Source organism: Lepisma saccharinum, chromosome 18 (assembly GCF_977018435.1).
Source record: "Lepisma saccharinum chromosome 18, izLepSacc3.1, whole genome shotgun sequence".
Lineage (NCBI taxonomy): Eukaryota > Metazoa > Arthropoda > Insecta > Zygentoma > Lepismatidae > Lepisma > Lepisma saccharinum.
The window spans coordinates 55,293,676-55,315,741 of record NC_139246.1 but is presented as its reverse complement, the minus strand read 5'-3'; the positions used below and the strand labels follow the sequence as shown (position 1 = coordinate 55,315,741).

Genomic DNA, 22,066 nt, shown 5'->3' with positions numbered 1-22,066 from the left:
GTAAGCCCAGACGCCAGAGCCTCGTTTGCCTACCAGCTACCGGCATGTACTAAGTGAGGTGGACTATTGGGTGCCTTACCAGAAGCTTGCCACTTACTTCCACCTAGATATTTGTTGGGACACCTAATAAAATGATGCACTTTATCAAGTTGTTAGTATTGCATTATGTGTAATATGTGGTAAATGAGTTGTATACTGAAATAGGGAATGAGGGATAGTAGAAATTTGGGAAAATTTATTACCAGACATTTAAAGTTTGTTGGACATGGTTGAGGAACCATTTACTCTTTCTCTGGGAACAACCCTTACGTAGTTTGGACAAATCACAATATCTGGACACAGTTAGAATAAGGAAACGTATAAAAACCGAGGCTTCAAAAAATTACATTCATATTTGAGTGGTATATTTTAACTATTATTCTCCAGTCACACACATCTGAATAAGTTAAGAACAGCCGAACTGATCAACATTAGCGTGCACCTAGGGTACTCCGAAGATTTTGATTGCATCGAGGCGAACCTATCCATTATTGTTACATAATTAATCCAGTTCTGATAGTACGGTATATTTGTATACACGCCAGGTTTATAAGGCAAGGCACATCCATACCCCCACGATACAATTCCAGCCACATATCCTCCACAAACCAGAGGTCCTCCTGAATCGCCCTGACAAGCATCTATTCCGCCTTCCGTGTAGCCTGCACATAGATAGGCTTCATCCGGTCCCTCAAGCACCTTATGCACTCTTTGAAGAAACCGTCTGCATTCGCTAATTTCTACAAGCGGAACATCAGCTTGTAACAAAATGCTTGACAATGGCCCATCTTCCCACACTCTTCCCCAACCGACAACTTGACACTTCTTAACATAACCAAAATGAGTTATAAAACTCGTAGTGGCTAGGCTTGCGACAACAACATCAGGAACATAGAAACTCTGGTTAACTTTCAAAAGAGCTATATCGTGAGACATGGTGTCTTGGTTGAAGTCCTGGTGAACATACACAGCACTAACACTTCGCCGTTGATATTCAGTAGGATAATAGTCAGCTGATCCTGCTATTATTACATACGCAGATGGTGTCATAGTCTGACGACTATTCACATTCACGCCACAATGCCCGGCGGTAGCAACCCATTGCAGACCCACAATGAATCCACCACAATTATACTCCTGGAACCGAACCGATACAACGAATTTAAATTCTTTGAAATTAGCTTCTTTTCCTCCAACGATTCTAGTGTCGGAATATATCCTTACAAACATACTACCAAATAAGGCAGCCAACGCACAAAAAAGCATTTTTCATAATACACATTCGCAGTCCACATTACATCATAATGTTTATGAACATTACTTACTGAACTTACATTCTGCCCAAGAAAGAAATACATTGATAATGCACATTTATTATTTTTAAAAAATAGACACTTAAAATTGAATAAATGTCACAATTAGAATCATAGACTTCTAATTAGCAGATTGGAAACTCTATGCTTTTGTTTGAGGGCGCGCATTTATCGCTTACCCATAACCCGAGGTGATAAAAATATGGCGGAAATGCACAGTTTAAATGAACCATTGTGGATTTCATCATGTGAAACTTGTCTCGTTATTGCTTTAAATTTGTTGCTCTTGCATTAACTGGTTATTAAATTGCAATCAGAACTCCATAGCATATATATACGATATGCAAAAGATAAGATATGCTCGAATCTGTAGTACTGAAATCATACAAATAATTTATTGAAAAATCAGTTTCAACTGTGTGATAATTTTTACAAATTTCTCATGAGGTTATGAAAGGGCTTTTATAAAACAAGAAATGAATGTAGGAGTATGTCTGAGGTTTGGAGGAAGTAATATGCACCTTTTAAGATAGAAAAGAATAGCGATGTGTTTAAAGTTCAAATGAGAGAAATTGTCTCGCTGTATCCTATATATATGTATAGTTGGCACATGTGTTTCTTCACTAGTATCATTTCATGAATTTTATTTATTTATTTAATTTCTCATCGTAGTGATTAGCAGGATACAAGAAAATTCAAACAGAAATACAAGTGACTACCCTCGTATAAGTAGATATTGTTTGAATCTCGTCTCACATTGTATTCCCGCACAAGAGATGGAAGAAAAGTATAGAAATACTAAACATATGCCAGTGGTCCATCTATCCTATATCACTCTGGGCTAGATTGGCCATGCTATATGGGCGAGATGGACCTTAGGAAAATGAGAGCATGAATGGAACAATACATTAGTATTAAACACTATTTTATCAGTATAGTATATTTGAGGTAATTCTTTCGTATAAAATAGACCTTTGTGACAAAATAAAATATCTGATCACAATTTTCTTGAAATTTTAATTATTTTGGTTTGTAAGTTTTAGATTCCTTTTTTCCACACAAGTTGCATTTCTGATTTTATTATTTTGCGGTTTTCATGTAGCCAATAAGAACAAACTTCTTTTAGTTTAAAGTTTTATGTCTTCCTTCCAACACAAGTCACATTAATTTTCAAACTTAGTGCAGTTATCATGCAGCCAACTAAGACACATAGTACATCAAATCCTGTCTTCATCGCTAATATTGTATAAATACACACACACAAGCACACCCCGATATACACAAGCACAGACACATACAAACACACACATTATACACACAGACAGATAAATATCCACGCGTATGTTCCAGGCAATGTTACATATACATATTACTCAGGCACGTATCTAGAAATATGTTTCGGGGCGGGGGGTCTGAACCAAGTGTCTCAGGAATAATAATAATAATAATAATAATAATAATAATAATAATAATAATAATAATAATGTTCAAATTAAAATAATTATATTAAATCAAATTAATACTAATTACAATACATGAATTAATATTATATTATTATTACGCGAATAGGTAAAAATACTGTATTAAAATATAGCTAGATATAACAGCGCATATTCATTACGTAGCTTAGCCTACCTGTACTTAAGATCGGAATAAAAAACAAGTGCGCTGGCAATGAAATTAATGTCAAATAGATGAATAATTGAATATTTATGGGATAACAAAAATGGTGTTACATGTAGTTGGAGAAAAGTAAGTTTCTGATTAATATCTTATGCATATTATTTTGGTAGTAGTGTACATACTCGTAAATCTTCTTTGTAATGTCATTCAGAGCTGTATGATCCTAATATAATCCTTGCCTTCTAAAAAGTTCAGAGGAAATTAATAACCATCGATTATGCAACACATGCTAATATTTTAATTACTTAATGTTAGTACTTGGTAAGTCTTTCGGGGGGTCCGGACCCCTGAACCCTCTAAATACGTCCTTCCTTTACTTCAAAGCCGTATGATCCCAATATAATCCTTGTCTTCCATTAAGTTCAGAGGAAATTATACAACAAAAGCTAAACGAGTATATTTTCATTATTTAATTTTCATATTTAATAACTCTTTCGGGTGAGGTGGGTGTCCGAACCCCCTAAATACGTCCTTCCTTTACTTCAAAGCCGTATTATCACAATATAATCCTTGTCTTACAATAAGTTCAGAGGACATTATATACTTACTTACTTACTTAGTCGATCCTCTTCTACCTTGCGGTGTTTAGGTTTCCCAGAGGGTCTTCCATCGGATTCTGTCTCGGGCCAGCTCCTTTGCTCTCCTCCACTCTCCTCCTCTAGCCTCTACAGCTGCCTTCACATCTTCTTCCCATGTTCTTCTGGGTTTCCCGCGTGGTCTTGCTCCTTGCATCTTTGCATTCAAGGCTTGTTTAGCTATTCTGGAGTCTTCCATTCTTTGTATGTGCCCATACCATCGTAACTGATTCTGTTCGATTCTCTCAAGCACTGGTGATACGCCCAGGCTAGCTCTAATGGTCTGATTCCTAATTTCGTCTCTTCTTGTTTTCCCTTCTATTTTACGTAGAAATCTCATTTCTGAAGCCTGTATTTTACTCCTATGTTTATTTGTCAATGTCCAGGTTTCACTACCATAAAGTAATGTAGGTAAATATATCACTTTATACACACGGATTTTCGTAGTTTTGGTCACTAATGTATTATTTAGGAAATTTCTCTTTAGCGCATTAAAGAGTCTCCCTGAGGCTTGGGATCGAGCTGTAATTTCACCATCTATTCTGCCATCTTGTTGCACTATAACCCCGAGGTATTTAAAATTTGTAGTCTGTTCTAATGTCGCTCCATTATTCAAAGCAATCTGATGTATATTTGGCTGTCGTGCCATCATCATGGTCCGAGTCTTTTTATCATTTATCTTCATGCCCCTCTTTTTTAACTCTTTTTTCCAAATTCTCACGTTCTTTTGTAAATTTCTTTCGGAATCTCCCAATATTAGTATGTCATCGGCGAAGGCACAATGGTTTATATATATTGGTTTTAAAAACTTATACCCCAGCTTGAATTTCTGTACCTTCCCATTGCATGATATAATAACATCATCCATTAAGGTAATAAAGAGGAGTGGGCTAAGGATACATCCTTCTTTAAGTCCTACTATAGTCTCAAACTCTTGAGACTCTGCATTGCATATGCGGGCATAATTTCTACATTTCTTATACAGACTCTGCGTTGCTGTAATTAATTGATTGCTAACATTTCTTTGTTTTAGTATTTTCCATATTTCATTCCTCGGAATGTTGTCGAAGGCTTTCTCTAGATCTATGAAAGCCATATGTGCCTCTTTTCCATACCTCATCAGTTTTTCACTGATCTGTCTGATGGTAAATATGAGGTCTTTTGTGCTTCTTCCTGGTCGGAATCCGCACTGTGCCTCATCTAACTGTGGCTCTACCACTTGCCTTATTCTATATTCTAGTATCCTCGCATATACTTTCCCCGGCACACTCAATAACGATATTCCACGATGGTTTTTGCAGTCTCTATTGTCTCCTTTTTTGAATATTGGCACAATGACACTACACTCCCATTCAGCTGGTATCTTCTTTGCTTTCCAAATGAGATTAATAATCTTAAGTAGTATGTCTTGACTACTTTTGCCCATGAATTTAAGCATCTCGGGTGCTATCTGGTCATGTCCTGTAGCTTTGCCTAGTTTTATTTATTTTCTTTAGTTTCATTTTCATTCACTTTCTCTTTTTAGCTCCTCCATAGTTATTTCTTCTTCAGTTTCTCCCTCCTCTTGGTGTTGCTGTTTTTCTTCCTCAGTCTGATCTTTCTCCTATTCTCCAATTTCAATATTTCCTCCAAGCAATTCTTGGAAATATTCTTTCCACCTATCCATAATGTCATTTTCACTTCGGAGGAGGTTAACCCTTTTGTCTTTTATGAACTTAAGAGGACATTGCTTCTCTGTTCGCATCGATTTTAATACTTTGTAGAACAGCTTTTGGTTATTTTGTAGGTTTCCTTCCATTGCTTCTCCAAATTTTTCCCATGACTGTTGTTTTGCATCTTTCACTATATTCTTCACTACTAATCTTTGATGTTTATAAGCTTCATAGTGACTTAAATGTTTTGTGAGTAGGTATTTTTTCCACCGTTGTTTCTTTTCCTTTACCATTTCTTTTATTTCTTCCGTCCACCATGCTGTTCTTCTCTGTTGTTGCTTTCCGATGGACTTTCCGCAGATTTCGGCCGCCGCTCCTAAGATTGCCTCTTTATATAAATTCCATATTTCTTCCAGTTTATCTTCTCTCATAGTGGGCCATTCCAATGTTTCCACCATTTGTTTCACAGCCTCTTGATAATCTTTTTGTCTTGTTTCTTCTCTCAATTTATATACCTTTATTCTTTCTTTAGGTTTCCATTTGTTATCACCAAGGTCATTGGTCTTGATATTAACATGTACTGTAATTGCATAATTACTAAGTAGTGGTCACTTCCAATCTCGTAACCTCTATATGCTCTTGCATCCAAGATAAATCTCCACTGTTTCCTCTGTGTCAATATGTAGTCAATAATAGATTTTTCCTTTCGGCTGGGGACTTCTCTTGTATATCTATGTGTTTCTTTATGTGGGAACATTCTGTTCGTAATTACAAAATCATTTCCTGCACACATATCTAGTAATCTTCTCCCATTATTATTCTGGTGCGTATCGCCCCATTTCCCTAGCAGCCCTTCCATTCCTTCTATGTTATTTCCAACTCTACCATTAAAGTCACCTAATACAAAGACAGCTCCCATGGTGTAATCCACTGTCCTCTGCAGCTCTTCGTAAAATCTATCTTTCTCTTCTGCTATATCATCTTCATTTGGTGCATATATAGCAATAAAAGTAGTGTCTTCATTTATGCTACTGTTAAAGGTTAAAGTTACCAAGATTATTCTTTCATTGATGAATTTCCAGCATTTAACATAATGTCTGTAGGCCTCGGAGATTACTATAGCCACTCCCCCTTTTGCTCTCTGTTCTTTGCCTACTCCTGAATGAAACATTAGAAACCTTTCACCACTATTTGGTTCTATTATTTGTTCATATCCATTTCCTTTCTTCTTGTTCTCTGTCACTCCTTTCCAGCAAGTCCACGTACATTCCAGGTTGCCACTCTCATTATCCTTTTCCCTCTCTTGGTCGTCAACAGTTTAATCAGTCCGGTTTCTCCTCTGTAGTTTCTTTTAATAATTTCATCTCGGACACTCGGGTTATCAGCCCTAGTTCCAAAGCCTTGTGGGAGGGGCTGCCTCCTTATAGCCCTCGGCCTGCTAGATTTTCTTTTAGGGTTTCTTCCCTTAGCCTTTGAGGTTTCTCCCTCTCACTGCAAGGCAGCAGTTTGCCTCGGTCCGGGACTGCTTATTCGGGTTTCCCCTTATTCGCAGCTAACCCCCATATCTGAGGGCCATTCGCTATCCGCCACCTGCGACCCGCCCAGTAGCTGAGGCTCGCCCTGGGGAAATTATATAACAACGGCTAAACGAATAAATTTTTCATTATTTAATTTTAATACTTGATAAATCTTTCGGTGGGTCCGGACCCCCTGGACCCCCCTAAATACGTCCTTAATATTACTGTCTCTTATTAAAACAAAACACTTTAGATAGATTGGATTACCAAAGTACCATTCATAAAAATACCCAGTTATCAATAATTTACCAGAAACTGACTTCTTACACATATACCAAATGGTCAATCTCTCCCGTGGCGTCGTGGTCCAACTCTCCCAAATGTCCGGGAGAGATGGACCAGGCAGCCATGATGGCACCGTTGGTGGCAGCAACGCTACGACACAGAACAACGATTAACTGTTATCATTTTCACTTTGTATGATACGCTGGTTCACAAATATTATTAGATAACGTGCATAATACCATTCCATGTAAACAGTGAAAACACTTTGACCAACCTGATTTCAATTTAGGCAGTATATTGGTTAAAATAATTGCTCAATGAACACCAAGACAATACAGTGTGTCAAGAATTTTCTCCATTACGAGGCAACATCGCCACCGGTGTATCCTAGCAGTTAGTTTCAGAAATAACGAACTGGTCAATCACACCCTCTGGTCCATATCTCCCGGAATTACCCTATATATCAGAGCAGTAGTTCTTGTGCGGTGGTACAGCGAAATGCATAAATATTACTAAGTAAATTTGATTGCATGATTGATTGAATTCATGATTTAAGTCCACTTTATTGCACAGTAAGGCTAATAGGGATCCGAACCACTATGTGTCTCCACCGGGTATAGAACTCAGGACCCCTTGATTACAAGGCGTCCCACAACGCCGTCGGAGAAGCCCACGCCAATTGTCCACCACCATTTTTCATTAACTTTTCTCTTACATTCTAGTGCCTTTAAGGAATAGAATTGCACTGATGCTTGTGCAGGGGGGGGGGGGGGTGTCAATTGCTTTGTTAGTGATTTGTTCCAATTCTTGAACCTCGAATTACGAAAAATGTAGAGAATGAATACTATGTGATGGACCGTTTACCTGACAATATTTATTTGCCCCACTGTACACGTCACACACACCTAACGGCGTCCCTGAAAAAAATTTCACCTCACAAAATCCATTGTTCAATTGTGCACTCATAGAAGCTCTAGAACTATCAAGAGTACTGCACCAGTTCCTTGCACTTCAAGGCCTGCGGGGTGCGTGACTAAGCACCTTCGAGGACCCTGAGAATGGTTTTCCCAGCAGAAATGGTTCCTCACCATACGTGACACCCTATTCGCTTCAGCATATACAAAAATCATAAACCTGCTTACCCTGATTCATAAACATTAAAAGTGAATTTCGTGTGAAAATAGCAAGTCGTAGAGTCTCAATTAGTGCCGGATCGTGGGAATTTCTAACGACCTGTGTGCCGTATTGGAACTGGGAGGCTTTAGAAAGCTTCAGAGGGAATATATAGGTGTCTGCTATCGTCACTCACTGTGACATTCAATTTACTTCTGTTTCTAGCTTGTTATAACTTACCACTGGCAAACATGACTGCATTGGTAAGTATTATTAATTGAGTACACACTGTTAGTTAAAAGCTGAAATTCATTTTGTTTTCACTACTTCCATAGGAGTAACTTGGCGGGGAAAGGGGGGGAGTTTGCCCCCTCAAAAGTTTCGGGATTATTAAAATTTACAAGTTAGGGTACCTGAGGAGCAAAGTTTGGATTGATTTGGTGTTTTAAGTCCACTTTATGCACAGTAAGGCTAATCGGTACTGGACCTACAGTTTAAAGTGGGATCCGAACCACTATCTGCCTCGAACCCGGGACTCCTTGAGAAGCAAAGTAACAGAGAGTAATATTTGTAATTTCGCAAACATCACAGTTAATTAGCAAATAATACTCGACTCCGTTTTTATGGGATGGAAAACTTTTTGAGTCTTCCCCCAAAGTTAAGCCCCAGGTTTGATTCTGGTCTCTCAAAATTAGGCCCAGTTTGATTCTCCCCCTCTCAAAATTAGGCCCAGTTTCATTCTCCCCCTCTCAAAATTAGGCCCAGTTTGATTCTGTCCCCTCAAAATTAGGCCCAGATTGATTCTCCCCCTCTCAAAATTAGGCCCAGTTTGATTCTCCCCCTCTCAAAATTAGGCCCAGTTTCATTCTCCCCCTCTCAAAATTAGGCCCAGTTTGATTCTGTCCCCTCAAAATTAGGCCCAGATTGATTCTCCCCCTCTCAAAATTAGGCCAAGTTTCATTCTCCCCCTCTCAAAATTAGGCCCAGTTTGATTCTCCCCCTCTCAAAATTAGGCCCAGTTTGATTCTGGCCTCTCAAAATTAGGCCCAGTTTCATTCTCCCCCTCTCAACATTAGGCCCAGTTTGATTCTCCCCCTCTCAAAATTAGGCCCAGTTTGATTCTGGCCTCTCAAAATTAGGCCCAGACACCCGGGTTCGAGTCTTGGTCGAGCCTGCATTTTTCCCTGGAAGTTCTCCGTAATATGATAAATAAACAAACAAAAAAATCTAATAGTATTGTACCAATGAAGCACTTATACTCTTACATAATTAACATAATCAGTGCGAATGTGTCAATTCTATAGTGAAGTTGTCGGTTTTGTCTGTATTTATACGAGGTTAAATATTCATTATGTTAAAAATATTATTATTTACTAGTACTTCGAAGCCTCTAGCCCTACTATTATCTGCCACAATACTGAGAAAGTTTTAGCATTGTGACGTCAGGTAACATGATTTGTTGTCAGAATGTACTCGGTTTTTTAGTTTCTGCAAAGTCATATGGCACTTGCTTTCAGAGGAAACCATCTACTTCTTTATCTTTATTTTTCATGAAATTGAAAATATATAGTTAAAATATGGTCGCGTAATTGGAGGCATTGAAACACATGTCATGTAATCCAAACCCCGAGGGTTCAATTCCCAGTAAAAGTTAAGGTTGTGACGATATTATAAACTGAACGTTCAATTGGGCTATTATAGGTTGTAACGATAAAAATCTACACGTTTATGCCTCTTGTGGTCTTCCTATTGGTATCTGTATTCTAATATAAAATCTCCTGTGTGTAAAATTTATTTTACATGGCCTTTATTCTATGTTTACTTTCGTACATGCTATCCGCTATTAGTTCAATATATTTAATTACAAACTAATACTTTAACTATAAAAGTGGCAACAGTTAACCATATCAGACAACATAATTGTTTGTTTCAAAGTTGTCATTGGATTTTTACACTGTAGTGAATTTTCATGGTTTCACATAAAATAATATTTCACATTATGATTTACTTCTATAAGTAAACGAACAATACATATTAACTCTCTTACATAAATATTTGAACACAATTTTCATGTGATAGACAGATTTGTTTAGAATATGATGTACGTAACTTTGGATAATTTTATGTTAGTCAAGATGATCCACGAATACACCATATCAGATTAGTTACTTAATTGGTAGCACCAGCGTCCTGTAAACTCGTAAAAATCCTTACACAATTATTTGTATCTAGCGCGGCCCCCTTGAAGCGAGTGGCATCTGACCTAAAATTTACACAGGGGAAAGTTGCTTAAATCGCACCTGTTACTAATTTGCACCACTGCCTAAAAACCAATGTACTGAACATTGATCAAATCTATCGGTTGTATATGGAACCTCAGGCATCCCCAAGAACAACGCATGGCAGTCGTAGCTGTTGGTGAAGTGATAGGCTTTGAATGATCATTTGAAGGAAACACCTGTCCTTCATGCTATATTATGCACCTTTTCATAAGGATATAGGAGACGAGAGAGTTATATGTTTAAACTTTAGTTATTTGTCACATTTGTCAATTCTGTTTGATTAATTTTAACCGCATTCGCATTGTGATATGCTTAGGCAGTGTGGTAGGGACTTGAAATGGGTACACGATTCGTGTTTTGGCCTCTCAAACGAGGAACTGCATTTCTCCTTCGTGATGTTTGCAAATAAACTTCAGTCAAATGTTACTTATGTTTACTTTTTCCACCTCCAAAATTAATGTCGAGAATACGTTTACTTGTTTATCATTTGCCAATTTTAATTTCTTACACTGAAGATCTGATATATTACATATGTATGGAATAAGTGTGGCTCTAAATGAATACTCGTACTGTTAGTAGTAAACCTGTCACTATATTTTACAGTCTTTGAGCCTTTGAAACATGCTATTTCTAAACGTTTTAAGCAGCGGTGCAATTTGGGCTCCCTATTGTGCGATTTAGGAGACCAGTTGCCTAAATCGCACCGCTTTCAAGAGTTTGGAATTTCATAGTTTTCTGGTACTTTCAATTGGAATAAAATTTTCCTAAGACACGTGAAGAAAGGTTAAAGTTCCCTTAACGAGCTAGTATATCGAAAACGTCACTTGTTTTGCAGCTATGCTCATATATTTGAAAACTGGTGCAATTTGGGCAACTTTCGCCTATAAATTGTAGTATTACAGATTGCTCACGATGTTGTTAGTCTAAAGCCACCATGTATAAAAATCTGGACTTCCCCTCAGTGATACACCAAAATTGTATTTCTACTTATCTTAAAGATACGAATTCATTCCAAACATTAACTTCTTGTTTTACTCTATGCTAAGGTAGAGTATATGTAACGGTTAAATTTCATTTGGCGGGAAAAGTACAATGAAGTCCTTGGGTACAAGGTGATAATGTTAGGTACCACTGAGCGTGTCTAAGTGTTTCCACGTAAGGACGGTAACGCTACTAATGATGTCATTCTTGTAACACTGGTATAAACCCTGAAATGTTTTTTAAAAGTGGCAGAGGTCAACATTTTATTTCTTGTAAATGATTTGTCCGAGATTCATGTGATTGCTGAAACAGTTGAAGCGTTTCATAAATACATGTTAAACAACCATACCTATAATGATGTTGCCCTTTGAAAGGTAATTAGTTTTGAAGTGATTATGTTGTGACTCCATGTCTCTTCATTCACACTATAGATTTGAATTATTAGTTTTCCCTAATGGCCTATTATTAACTTCGTTTTACTATGTAGATCACTTCTTGGTATCTAGTAGTAGTAGTATTAATTTCATTTTGTAAGGCTGATATGTTATACTACACTAAAAAAATGTGCAACTCGGTTACCTCCAAAGTGGTGCAACACGCTAATTAATGTAACACAGTATTTAATGGAGTGTTAAAAGCCTCCATGGTTGGTGTAGTTTGACAGTATATGGTATAATTATACGCCAAAGGTGGTGCAAAGCCCATTCTTCATTAACTCCAAAATGAGTGTATTGCTGTAACTACGTTTGGTTGCAACTCAGCTACATACTTTTAATGATGTAGAGTTTCAAAAATTGAAAGTCTACACCATTTTATTAATAATATATTTTTAAAATTCTAACCTTTTCTATTTTCAATATTTTGATGCTATAATCTCTCAATCCACAGATACAAAGCTTGGCGGTAGTCCTTATAATTACAACAATCATAGGGAATACAATGGCCCAGATTGGAGGAGGTGGAATTGGATTAGGGAAAGGGATAGGTGGAATCGGTCTAGGAAAAGGAATCGGCGGAATTGGAGGAGGATACGGTGGACTTGGCGGAGGATATGGTGGAATTGGCGGAGGATATGGTGGAATTGGAGGAGGGCTTGGTGGCATTGGAGGCGGCCTAGGTGGCATTGGAGGCGGTTTAGGAGGACTTGGAGGAGGAGCAGGAGGCATCGGCAAAGGAGGTTTTGGAGGATTTGGAGGACCTGGACTATTTGGTGGTTTTGGAGGCATCGGTTCAGGACTTGGTGGACTTGGAGGAGGAGCAGGTGGTTTCGGAGGTGGACTGGGAGGCCTAGGAGGATTCGGCGGCATCGGTGGAGGCAGTCTGGGAGGTTTTGGTGGATCTGGAATAGGGAAGTTTGGTCTAGGAGGACTGGGTGGACTTGGAGGAGCAGGCCTTAACAGCATTGGAGGAGGATTTGGAGGACTTGGTGGAGGAGGCATTGGAGGTCTGGGAGGAGCTGGTGGCATCGGAGGAGGAGGAGGAGGAGCTGGTGGTTTCGGTCGTTAAGAGGTGCCATGGTGCATAATATTTATATAAATAAATATTTTCAAATACTAAAAGCATTATATTCGTTATATCAAATATGTTGATACATTTTGTTGTACAAATATTTAAGAAAGTTATGATTACATAAAAAAATATTAAAATAGTGAATGTTTTGTTTTAATTATGTTGCCTTTGTACGAACAATGACGTGCAGTTCCGTTTTTTAAAAATAGATGTGCAAAAAATATTAATCTGTCTTAGTTGAATATTTTAGTCATTAATTAAACCAGAATACAAATACATTCTAATACAAAAAACAAGAAAAATTAATAAAGTCTCTTAATCTATCTTGAAAACAATATTTAAATGGAGTTAATAATAATAATTGGCAATGAATCTCTACAACGGAATTTGGAGTTTCTTCTTCCAAGATAAGCAAATTAAATTATATTACTGTAAATTACATGATGGCGGAAGGACAGGAAATATTTATTTTCCCATTAATGAACACCTATCAAAAAGGAACATCAATATTTGATCAAATTAAAAATATACTTAATAATATAATTTTTCTGTATCTGGCTCTTTCAGAATTACTTTTTTCACCACCCTTCAATTAAAGACCATGCAGCCTCGGTGACAGAATGAGTTAAAATGTGTACTTATGGTCTCGAAACTAAAGGGTCCGGGTTCGACTCCTGGTCTAAACTTGGGTTTGCTTCCTTAGCGTCCCTTCATCAATTTCATTTATCATTATTTATGTTAATTGTTACAGTGAATCAAAAGTGTTAGAAACTGACAATCAACAATATGTCTCAAGAACAAAAGAACAAGAATCCTCTCTGACACTGATTGAATCTAGCATGAAACACTTTCTTCACGGATATCGTATTTTTCTTAGTTCTTGTGGCTTTTCCGCCTTACCAATTAAAAGTCACGACAAGATTGGTGAAAATATTAGATACATGAGGGAGCTAACCCAGTGGAAGTTCCTTCTTCTACCCAAGATTCCATCATAAAACTTTTAACTTCGAGCCATGCAACCACTCTTTCACTGATATACGCTTTAAAATTGAACTTGAAACTCCTCTAATATCGAAATACAAGAATAGAAGAAACAATTTATTAGGGTATTCACTCAAAAGTTGTAGTCGGAGCTCCCAAGTGGTGTAGTGGTAACGTCGTCTCCTTGTAATCGAGGATCGATACCAAGTGGAGGCACATTGCCCACTGGGTTAAATACCACTGAAAATGTAGGTCCAGTCCCGATTAGCCTATACAGCGTGTAACAAAAGTCCGGGAACACTTTGATATGCACCCACTTATTGTATCATTTTAGGTGTTTGATATGTTTAAAATGTTAATTGTCTGTGATGACGTAATTTGTTTTGTTCAATTGGGTAGTCTTTTATGGTTATGGACTAACCTTAAAACATTTGATTGTGGGTTGTGAGGTAAGATATATTATTATGAATGTTGGGGGGATAATGGAAGTGATTTAAAAAATGTGAATGTGGTAATTTATGTAGTGAAGAACAATTATGAACTTACTACAATTTTGTTTCTAATAAGGAGTGTAATTGCGAATGCAAGTTGGTAAGGTTTACGTAAGCATATCCTTATCTGATTTCACACAACCTGAGGGCTTCATAGTAGGCTGATAAGTCTCTGGCTCGCCATTGAGGAATAAACGTAAGTTGTTCCATTGAGAATAATCCGGGGAACGTAGCAACTTTAAAGAGATTATTGTAGCCAAACGAGTAGCATTACAAAGTAACATAGTACATCATTTCAAAGAGTAAAGTTGTAAGTTTTTTCAACAACACTCACTTTACAAACACTCTATGTGGGAACCATGTGTGACCCGACAAATGTCGACGCGATAATCAAACTATTCCCACACACGGCCCAACATGTCTTCCGAGACTGTGGCTGTTGCTTGTTCAATTCTTCTTTTGAGTTCCACAACATCACGTGCAAGAGGAGGGACATATACATGGTCTTTTACATAATCTCATAAAAAAAAATCATCCGTTGCACTCTTTGTTTTGTCAAATTCTAGCACGCAGAAAGCCTTCTTAGCTCCAGAAAGCGCCATCTTGATTATAACACCACCTAGCGACGGTATATGGAACTACACGTAACACCTGCAATGAGAAAAAAACGTCCAACTTTACTCTTTGAAATGATGTACTTTGTCACTTTGCAATGCTACTCGTTTGGCTACAATAATTTTTAAAGTGTTCCCGGACTTTTGTTACACGCTGTATATTTAAAAAGTGGACTTAATCAATCAAAAGTCGTAGTCAATGCCGATTATTTACTGAACGAAAGTATTACACATATTTTTAAATTATATGGAATGTTGTAGAGTTCTTCCCATTACAGAAAACGCGAAGCTATTTCCCCAATTAGAAAAAAAAAATCACCCGGGCAAATCTCCTTGATTTCTTGGTCAGAAAGCAGTGCCGTGCATCCGGCGCGCTTGGCACAGTTAGGGGTTTTTATGGCACGCCGTATCAAAATAATATGTTCCCCACGAATGGGTATGTTTTCACTTCTCCTTTCAATGAGGAGCAATTTATAGATTACCCAATACTTAACGCTCCGTTAGCACGCGGCAGCCATTTTCTGACAGGAAAAGAAACCACGTTAACGAAATTGCTTCGCATTATGTCTGATTCGTGGATGATAATCCTTCAACGTAACACGATATACTTTCAGCATTTTATGCAATAGTTGGTGTTAGGTAGAAATGAACAGCCCAGAAATGTAGCTCATAATTTCTTATGTGTTCTGTTACATCAGTGGTGTATTTTAGGACAGCTGCAGGAGAAAATATATTGTTCTTGTCAAACAAATATGTGCAAGCTTCTCTGAACGCTGGTGACAATGGTTCTACATTTGCATGCAATTAGTGTTGTCCACGGGACGAGACGGGACAGGCTTTTAAAAATTCGAGACGAGACGAGATTGACCATGTGTCATGAGACAAACGAATATTTTCGAGACGAGACAGCATTTCCACGAGACTTCCACGAGACGAGACAGGCCAAAGTCTCGTCTCGTGGGCAACACTACATGCAATGCCTAGTGTTTTAAACTATACTCATTGTAACACTAAGTTTCAGGAGAATACCTCTTCTCTCTTCTTCAGGTGACATTTATTTTGCCGGTGGTGAGAATCGAGCTTATGACAAACCTGTGATTTTACTACAAACCCGGGGTTTTAACAAACTACACCACGCCCATTTATGCTACTATTTTTAATTGTTGATATTCGGCACCCGTGGCGGAGTGGTAAGCACATCGCGCTACGACGTCAGGGGTCCCGGCTTCGAATCCCGGCCTGGGTGTTGGTGTTTGTGAGTGTCCAGTCATCAATTAAATCATATCATGACTCATCCCCATCTTCGCAATTAGCCAAAAGTGGCAGAAAAGCGAAATTACATAAACAAGAACAATAAACAATAATTGTTGAGTACTAGAATGGTAATGTCTAAACTTCACCAAGAAAATATTCCGCTAATGACTAACGGCTATCGATATCGCAATTATAACGAGCGGTTCCGCCTTCAGTTCCTGTGGGAGTCTCAAAGTATTGGTGCTGACCCAGTATCGTGAGGACAATTGGGGAGCCACTTGCAAAGAAGAAGTAGTCCCTCCGGTACAGAAAGCCAAGAAGAAAAAAGTCGGTGATACTACTCGATGTGTTGACTACCTGTCACCCAACAAAAATACGCTTGGCAAGCCTTGGCTCAGAGAGCTGTTGAGAGTATTTAAGAAACTCAATTATACAACACGACTGTTGCTTTTAGGTTATCTACGCATTGTTTTCTTAGGAATGTTTTACACAGTACATAGAAACAACTAAGTTATAAAAAGCTCAGGAGATCAAGGATGGTGATATTTTTTCTATACCCTTTAAATTTTATTTGAATTTAGATTTTTGTCTCAAATGCAAACGTACAGGGAGGTTATTTCAGTCGTTCACCGCCAGAGTGACGGCCGTTCCGCGGACTCTTCATGCAACAGGTCCCGACAAATTGCGTTCAGGAAGTCCGTAACAGAAACCGCTTGTTTTGTAATGTTTCCACTTTTCACAATTACAGTTACAATTACAATTGAAATAAGCACGTACCTTGTCGCACGGATGCAGGAAAAGGTGTCCTCCCAAATACAAATATTTCCGGCACCTTATTTCTGACATCTAATCTTAGATTAGACATCGCTACTTTATCCTCAGTTGACAGAAAGGGAAGACAGCATCCCGGCGCATAAAGCAAACCGAAAGCGTAAAATGATATTTAAAAGTAATAATAATGATGATCACTAACCTCCTGTGTTACAAGAGATGTTGAAAATGACTTCCTTCAACAGCAATACAACACGTTTCTTAGGTTCAAGAGATCCTGTCTATCGTAATCCCTGACCACTTTTCTGCAAGAATTCGTTTTCACGTAATTATCGTACATAAAAACTCTATGTTCAAGACTATATTTGTTTAACGACATAAGTAATGAATGAATAACAATTAACACACAATAAAGCACTGGCCACGAGTAAGCACATTACAATAACACAGTATAAGCAACACGCGTACTGATAAATGAACAGAAGTGAACATGAACGTACACTGACGTCTGGTAGCCGACAGTGTTGCTAACCATTTTTCGGCAATGTCCCTACAGACGTAGTCAAAATGTCCCTACAACTGACCAAATGTCCCTACGCCAAGTAAAGTGACTAAAAAAAAACACCTCATGAGCATGCAAACAGAAGATAAAATATACACATTTACTTACCAAATCTTTCTGCTCGGTGCTTCCACAATTAATGAAGGAGCGAATTTACAATACAGGACCTCTCCCCGATTTTTTGTAATATTTCGCATACTCACTAATTGAGGCCTCCTAATCACGAATTTGAAGTTAAAATTTGGGGGGTCACGTGTAGAAATTGCAAAATAAGTGACATTGAGTGGTCCGCGATCGGCACGATTGCTTATTATTTGCCGGAAGATTTTGTGTTTCCAATACTTAAAAAACGAAATATACATTCCTGATATTACTACGACCCCAAATTTTAACTATGTTTGCCTATCCTAACCTAACCTAACCGTACCTGAATGGTTCGTGGGGCTATCCGTCCATGGTTTGTTGGGCTACCCGTGCATGTTTTTTTCGAGCCCAAATTTTAACTATGTTTGCCTAACCTAACTTAACCTAAACTTACCGAGAATGGTCAGTGGGGCTATTCCTGAATGGTTTTGCGGTAATTGTGATTACGAACCGATAAAAAATATTATTTTCGTAGCACTTTAACGGCAAACGTTCATCATCGAAGACGCCATTTTCGTATCCTGCAATTTTATGATTGATGTACTGTTGCCAAATTTACCTGTAATCAAATCAGTTCTTCTACACCGTGATTGTCGCTGTCACATGTAAGCACGTTCTTTGGGCAATATACTGAAATCCATAAGTTTATTAATTAGCCCACAGCCATCCTCCTGCACACTCCACCTAACAATCTGTACAACATTAACAACTTTTTTACTGTTCTCTTCCGCCATTCTTACACGATCCATGCTCTCCAAGTATGAAATCAACAGTGTGGCAACGCTGTAGACAGCGTAACTAATTTTAATTTGTTCATATCAACAAATATGGCTACCATACTTGTATACGGAGAATCATTGCGAGAATTGAAATGCTTATTTTACAACTTCTACACGTTAATGAACATTTTTCCCCCTCACCCCAACATGTTAACTTGAGATAAATAATCACGAATAATTATTTCGTGAGTATAAGACGTAGCATAGAAATTACAGAAGGGTCCGGTATTGTAAATTCTTGCCTTAATGAATAATAGGGGTGTGCTGGACAGAATTTTTTGGGTCGGGACGGGATCGGGACGGTAATTTTTTTAAATCCCGACATTCGGGACTGAAAAATTTGCAATTTCCCGACCAAGTCGGAAAATTTTCTGGACGGGAAATGTTCGAAATTTCCCGAAGCACTGGAAATCTCGAATTTTACAAGTCATTTTCACTTTAAGTGATTGTTTTTGCATTTCTAGAATAAAAACTTACAACTTTCGATAAGTTCCAGAAACTTACAAGGCAGAAAACGTCGAGAATTAACGACTTTTTAAAGTAAAGAATCCAGCACACCCCTAATGAATAACGTTGAGTCGTTTACTGTTGATTATGTTATTTGAAGTCATACATGCTGCTGCTGTGAAGAGATAGATGTTGGTTGGTGATGCTGTATTTCCTGCATTCTTTAACAATTTTGGTCCCATTTTATTTCCCTTTTTTGTTTTTGTATCACTTAACATTGAAAATATTCTTTCCGTTTCCGCGTTAGAATGCGGCAATGTTAGCACTATTTTCGCGAGAGTGGAAATGTTTTCAAAAAGGAACTTGCCTTGAAAGTTTTTGGTAACCGATAACATGTTCCAAAATTCTGATGGAGATCTGTTAGTTAGTTCTTTTTTCTCCTCCTCGCTAAAGTATCCAGATAAACTAATTCATAAAATGTAATTTACCAAGATTGAAAAAAGTACCTACGTTTTCCCTCATTTGGCAAAATCTGTCCCTACGTTCCTACGCGGGCGAAATTTAGTGAAAAGTCCCTATGCGTAGGGACATGTCCCTACGGTTGGCATCACTGCCGACACGTGCAGTATGAAGCGCCCTCTCGCGGCTGACAACTCACCCAACCCCCGATAAGCTGCAGGCGCTGTCGCGACAACTGAGAATAAAGTAGCGATGACTAATCTAAGATTAGATGTCAGAAATAAGGTGCCAGAAATATTTGTATTTGGGAGGACACCTTTTCCTGCATCCGTGCGACAAGGTACGTGCTTATTTCAATTGTAATTGTAACTGTAATTGTGAAAAGTGGAAACATTACAAAACAAGCGGTTTCTGTTACGGACTTCCTGAACGCAATTTGCCGGGACCTGTTGCATGAAGAGTCCGCGGAACGGCCGTCACTCTGGCGGTGAACGACTGAAATAACCTCCCTGTATATATGTATATTTAGCAATTAGCATGCTTTTTTGTGATTTAAGCTTACATGAAAAACTTAGGACTTGGTCGCAACTTGCATCGCAATGGAGTACGTTGCATGCAGTGGGCCAATTCTGATACGTAGTAAGAAACACCTTGATTGAATTGTGTTTCAGTCCACCTTATGTGGCCACAACTAAAGTTCCCAACTCAGAGCCCTCTGTAACCTGTTTGAGGCATCGTAGACCTCTGAAATTTGCTGAATCCACTATGCAGACCATGGGGATGAGGATGGCGATAAAATAAAAAGTAGTTAAATTTTCCGCCACCAGGTTGAAATGTGGCGCTGTACTTCCATGATTGGTTGTACAAATAATCACGTTAAGTGATTTAGCTGGGTTATTAATTAGAAATACATTTGTTAGTGGTTGGAAGTTGTGAGAAAATAATCTCTCGTTTATTGCAAGATTGCAAGGTAAAGGTAAGTCCATAACCAATTGGAGCAGTTTACGTCATTATTACAACCCATCATGGAAGGAAGTACAGCGCCACATTTCAACCTCGTGGCGGAGAATTGAACTATTTTTATCGCCATCCTCTTCCCCACGGTCTGCATAGTGGATTCATCAAATTTCAGAGGTCTACGATGCCTCAAACAGGCTACAGAATGCTTTGAGTTGGGTAACTTTAATTCTGGCCACCCGGTACAGTTTAAAGTGGGATCCGAACCACTGTGCAATGTGAGCCTCGACCGGGATTGCTGCAGTCATTGTATAAATCAGGACTGTGCAGTGAAATTACATTTTCATGCTGAGTTACATCATTAGTTTCATCCTTTAGATGAAAGAGTTCCATTATTATATGAATTCCTATTATTAATCATTAACTCGAGCAACATGTAGGACGGCATACGAAGAAAATTTAATGTAGGTATTGGCTAACATAATGTCGTTAACAACACACATAGCCTTGAGAAGTAATTAATAAACTCATGCAAATACCGCGTGCCATCAATGACAGACATCAACTTCCTTTCCTTCTGTAGGGACCCCGGGTTCCATACCAGGTGGAAGCACTTGTTCGGATCTCGCTTTAAACTGTAGGTGCAGTTCCGATTAGATAAAGTGTACTTAAAACACCAACTCAATCAATCAAAGAACATTTCCTTCTGTACATGTACCATGTACACGAAGGAATCGTTTGTCACTGTTTATTTAAAATTCACAAAGTCATTTGCTAAATGTGCTAGCGAGGTTAATAGGGACTGTATCTACAGTTTAAAGTGTGATCCGAACTACTATGTGCCTCTACAGGGGATCGAACCCAATACTCTTGATTGTAAGTCGACACCGTTACCACTACGCCATCTGGAGGCCCAACCCATGCACAACAAAGAGGTTGAGCCAATATTGGCAAATGGTTGTTGATTCTTTTGTAGCAACGTTTGGTAAATTGAGCGGCTTGGGAGTAAAACTTAATAGCCCTTACTCAATTCAAACTTGAGTTAGCATTAGGTATACATACTTGCTTCACAGCCTCCTGTTGCTCACACATTAGTCAACAAAGTCCACTCGGTAGTGGCAATAGGGAAATACACACACGGACATCTTGGTAATACATAAGCCACAATGCACTTGTGTTTTTCTGGGTTTCATAATTTTGTGGATTATCAAGTTCTTCTCTCGAACCGATCAAGTGTTGCCGTTTTCCGTCTTATCCTCGCTCACCAACCGCGGGCCAATATAAGTGGAAAAACGTTCTCAAATATTTCCCAACCAAAATTATCAACTTTGGGCCAACAGTAGTGGGAAAGTTTTCCCAATCAAAAACTTCCAAGTGCAAATAACAAGCCAATCATTTACAATTGATCTTAATTCCAACAAATTAAACTTTAGAAGAATAACAGTGAAATAACATCTGAAATGAGAAGGAGTTGTTGGACGGTTGGTAATTGCCTTATAGTTATTGCTGTAAAAATAAAAAAAATATGTGTGATTTTTTTAAAACAAAGGATTTTCAGAAAAAAACATTCAAGAAATGGTATTTACATACTTAATCCAATATACATGTGGTTATTATTTTTGCAAGTAGATTAAGAAAGATTGTAGATCCGTACACAC

At 38.2% G+C, this 22,066-nt stretch overlaps 4 protein-coding genes across 4 annotated transcripts; 1 reads left to right on the top strand and 3 right to left on the bottom strand.

The window, feature by feature from the left end:
• Positions 1-407: 407 nt before the first annotated feature.
• On the bottom strand, positions 408-1,445 carry LOC146002581 (trypsin-1-like). The gene has a single exon (XM_083140520.1). It carries the CDS (start codon positions 1,303-1,305, stop codon positions 427-429), a length of 879 nt encoding a protein of 292 aa, XP_082996646.1. The 5' UTR covers positions 1,306-1,445; the 3' UTR covers positions 408-426.
• A 3,768-nt stretch (positions 1,446-5,213) lies between these two features.
• LOC146002285 (uncharacterized) lies at positions 5,214-5,693 on the bottom strand. Its single transcript, XM_083139993.1, has one exon. It carries the CDS (start codon positions 5,691-5,693, stop codon positions 5,214-5,216), a length of 480 nt encoding a protein of 159 aa, XP_082996119.1.
• An 86-nt stretch (positions 5,694-5,779) lies between these two features.
• On the bottom strand, positions 5,780-6,433 carry LOC146002283 (protein CFDP2-like). The gene has a single exon (XM_083139992.1). It carries the CDS (start codon positions 6,431-6,433, stop codon positions 5,780-5,782), a length of 654 nt encoding a protein of 217 aa, XP_082996118.1.
• A 1,923-nt stretch (positions 6,434-8,356) lies between these two features.
• On the top strand, positions 8,357-13,093 carry LOC146002110 (uncharacterized). The gene is made up of 2 exons (XM_083139828.1): positions 8,357-8,440; positions 12,329-13,093. Exons 1-2 carry the CDS (start codon positions 8,429-8,431, stop codon positions 12,944-12,946), a joined length of 630 nt encoding a protein of 209 aa, XP_082995954.1. The 5' UTR covers positions 8,357-8,428; the 3' UTR covers positions 12,947-13,093.
• The last annotated feature ends 8,973 nt before the right edge of the window (positions 13,094-22,066 follow it).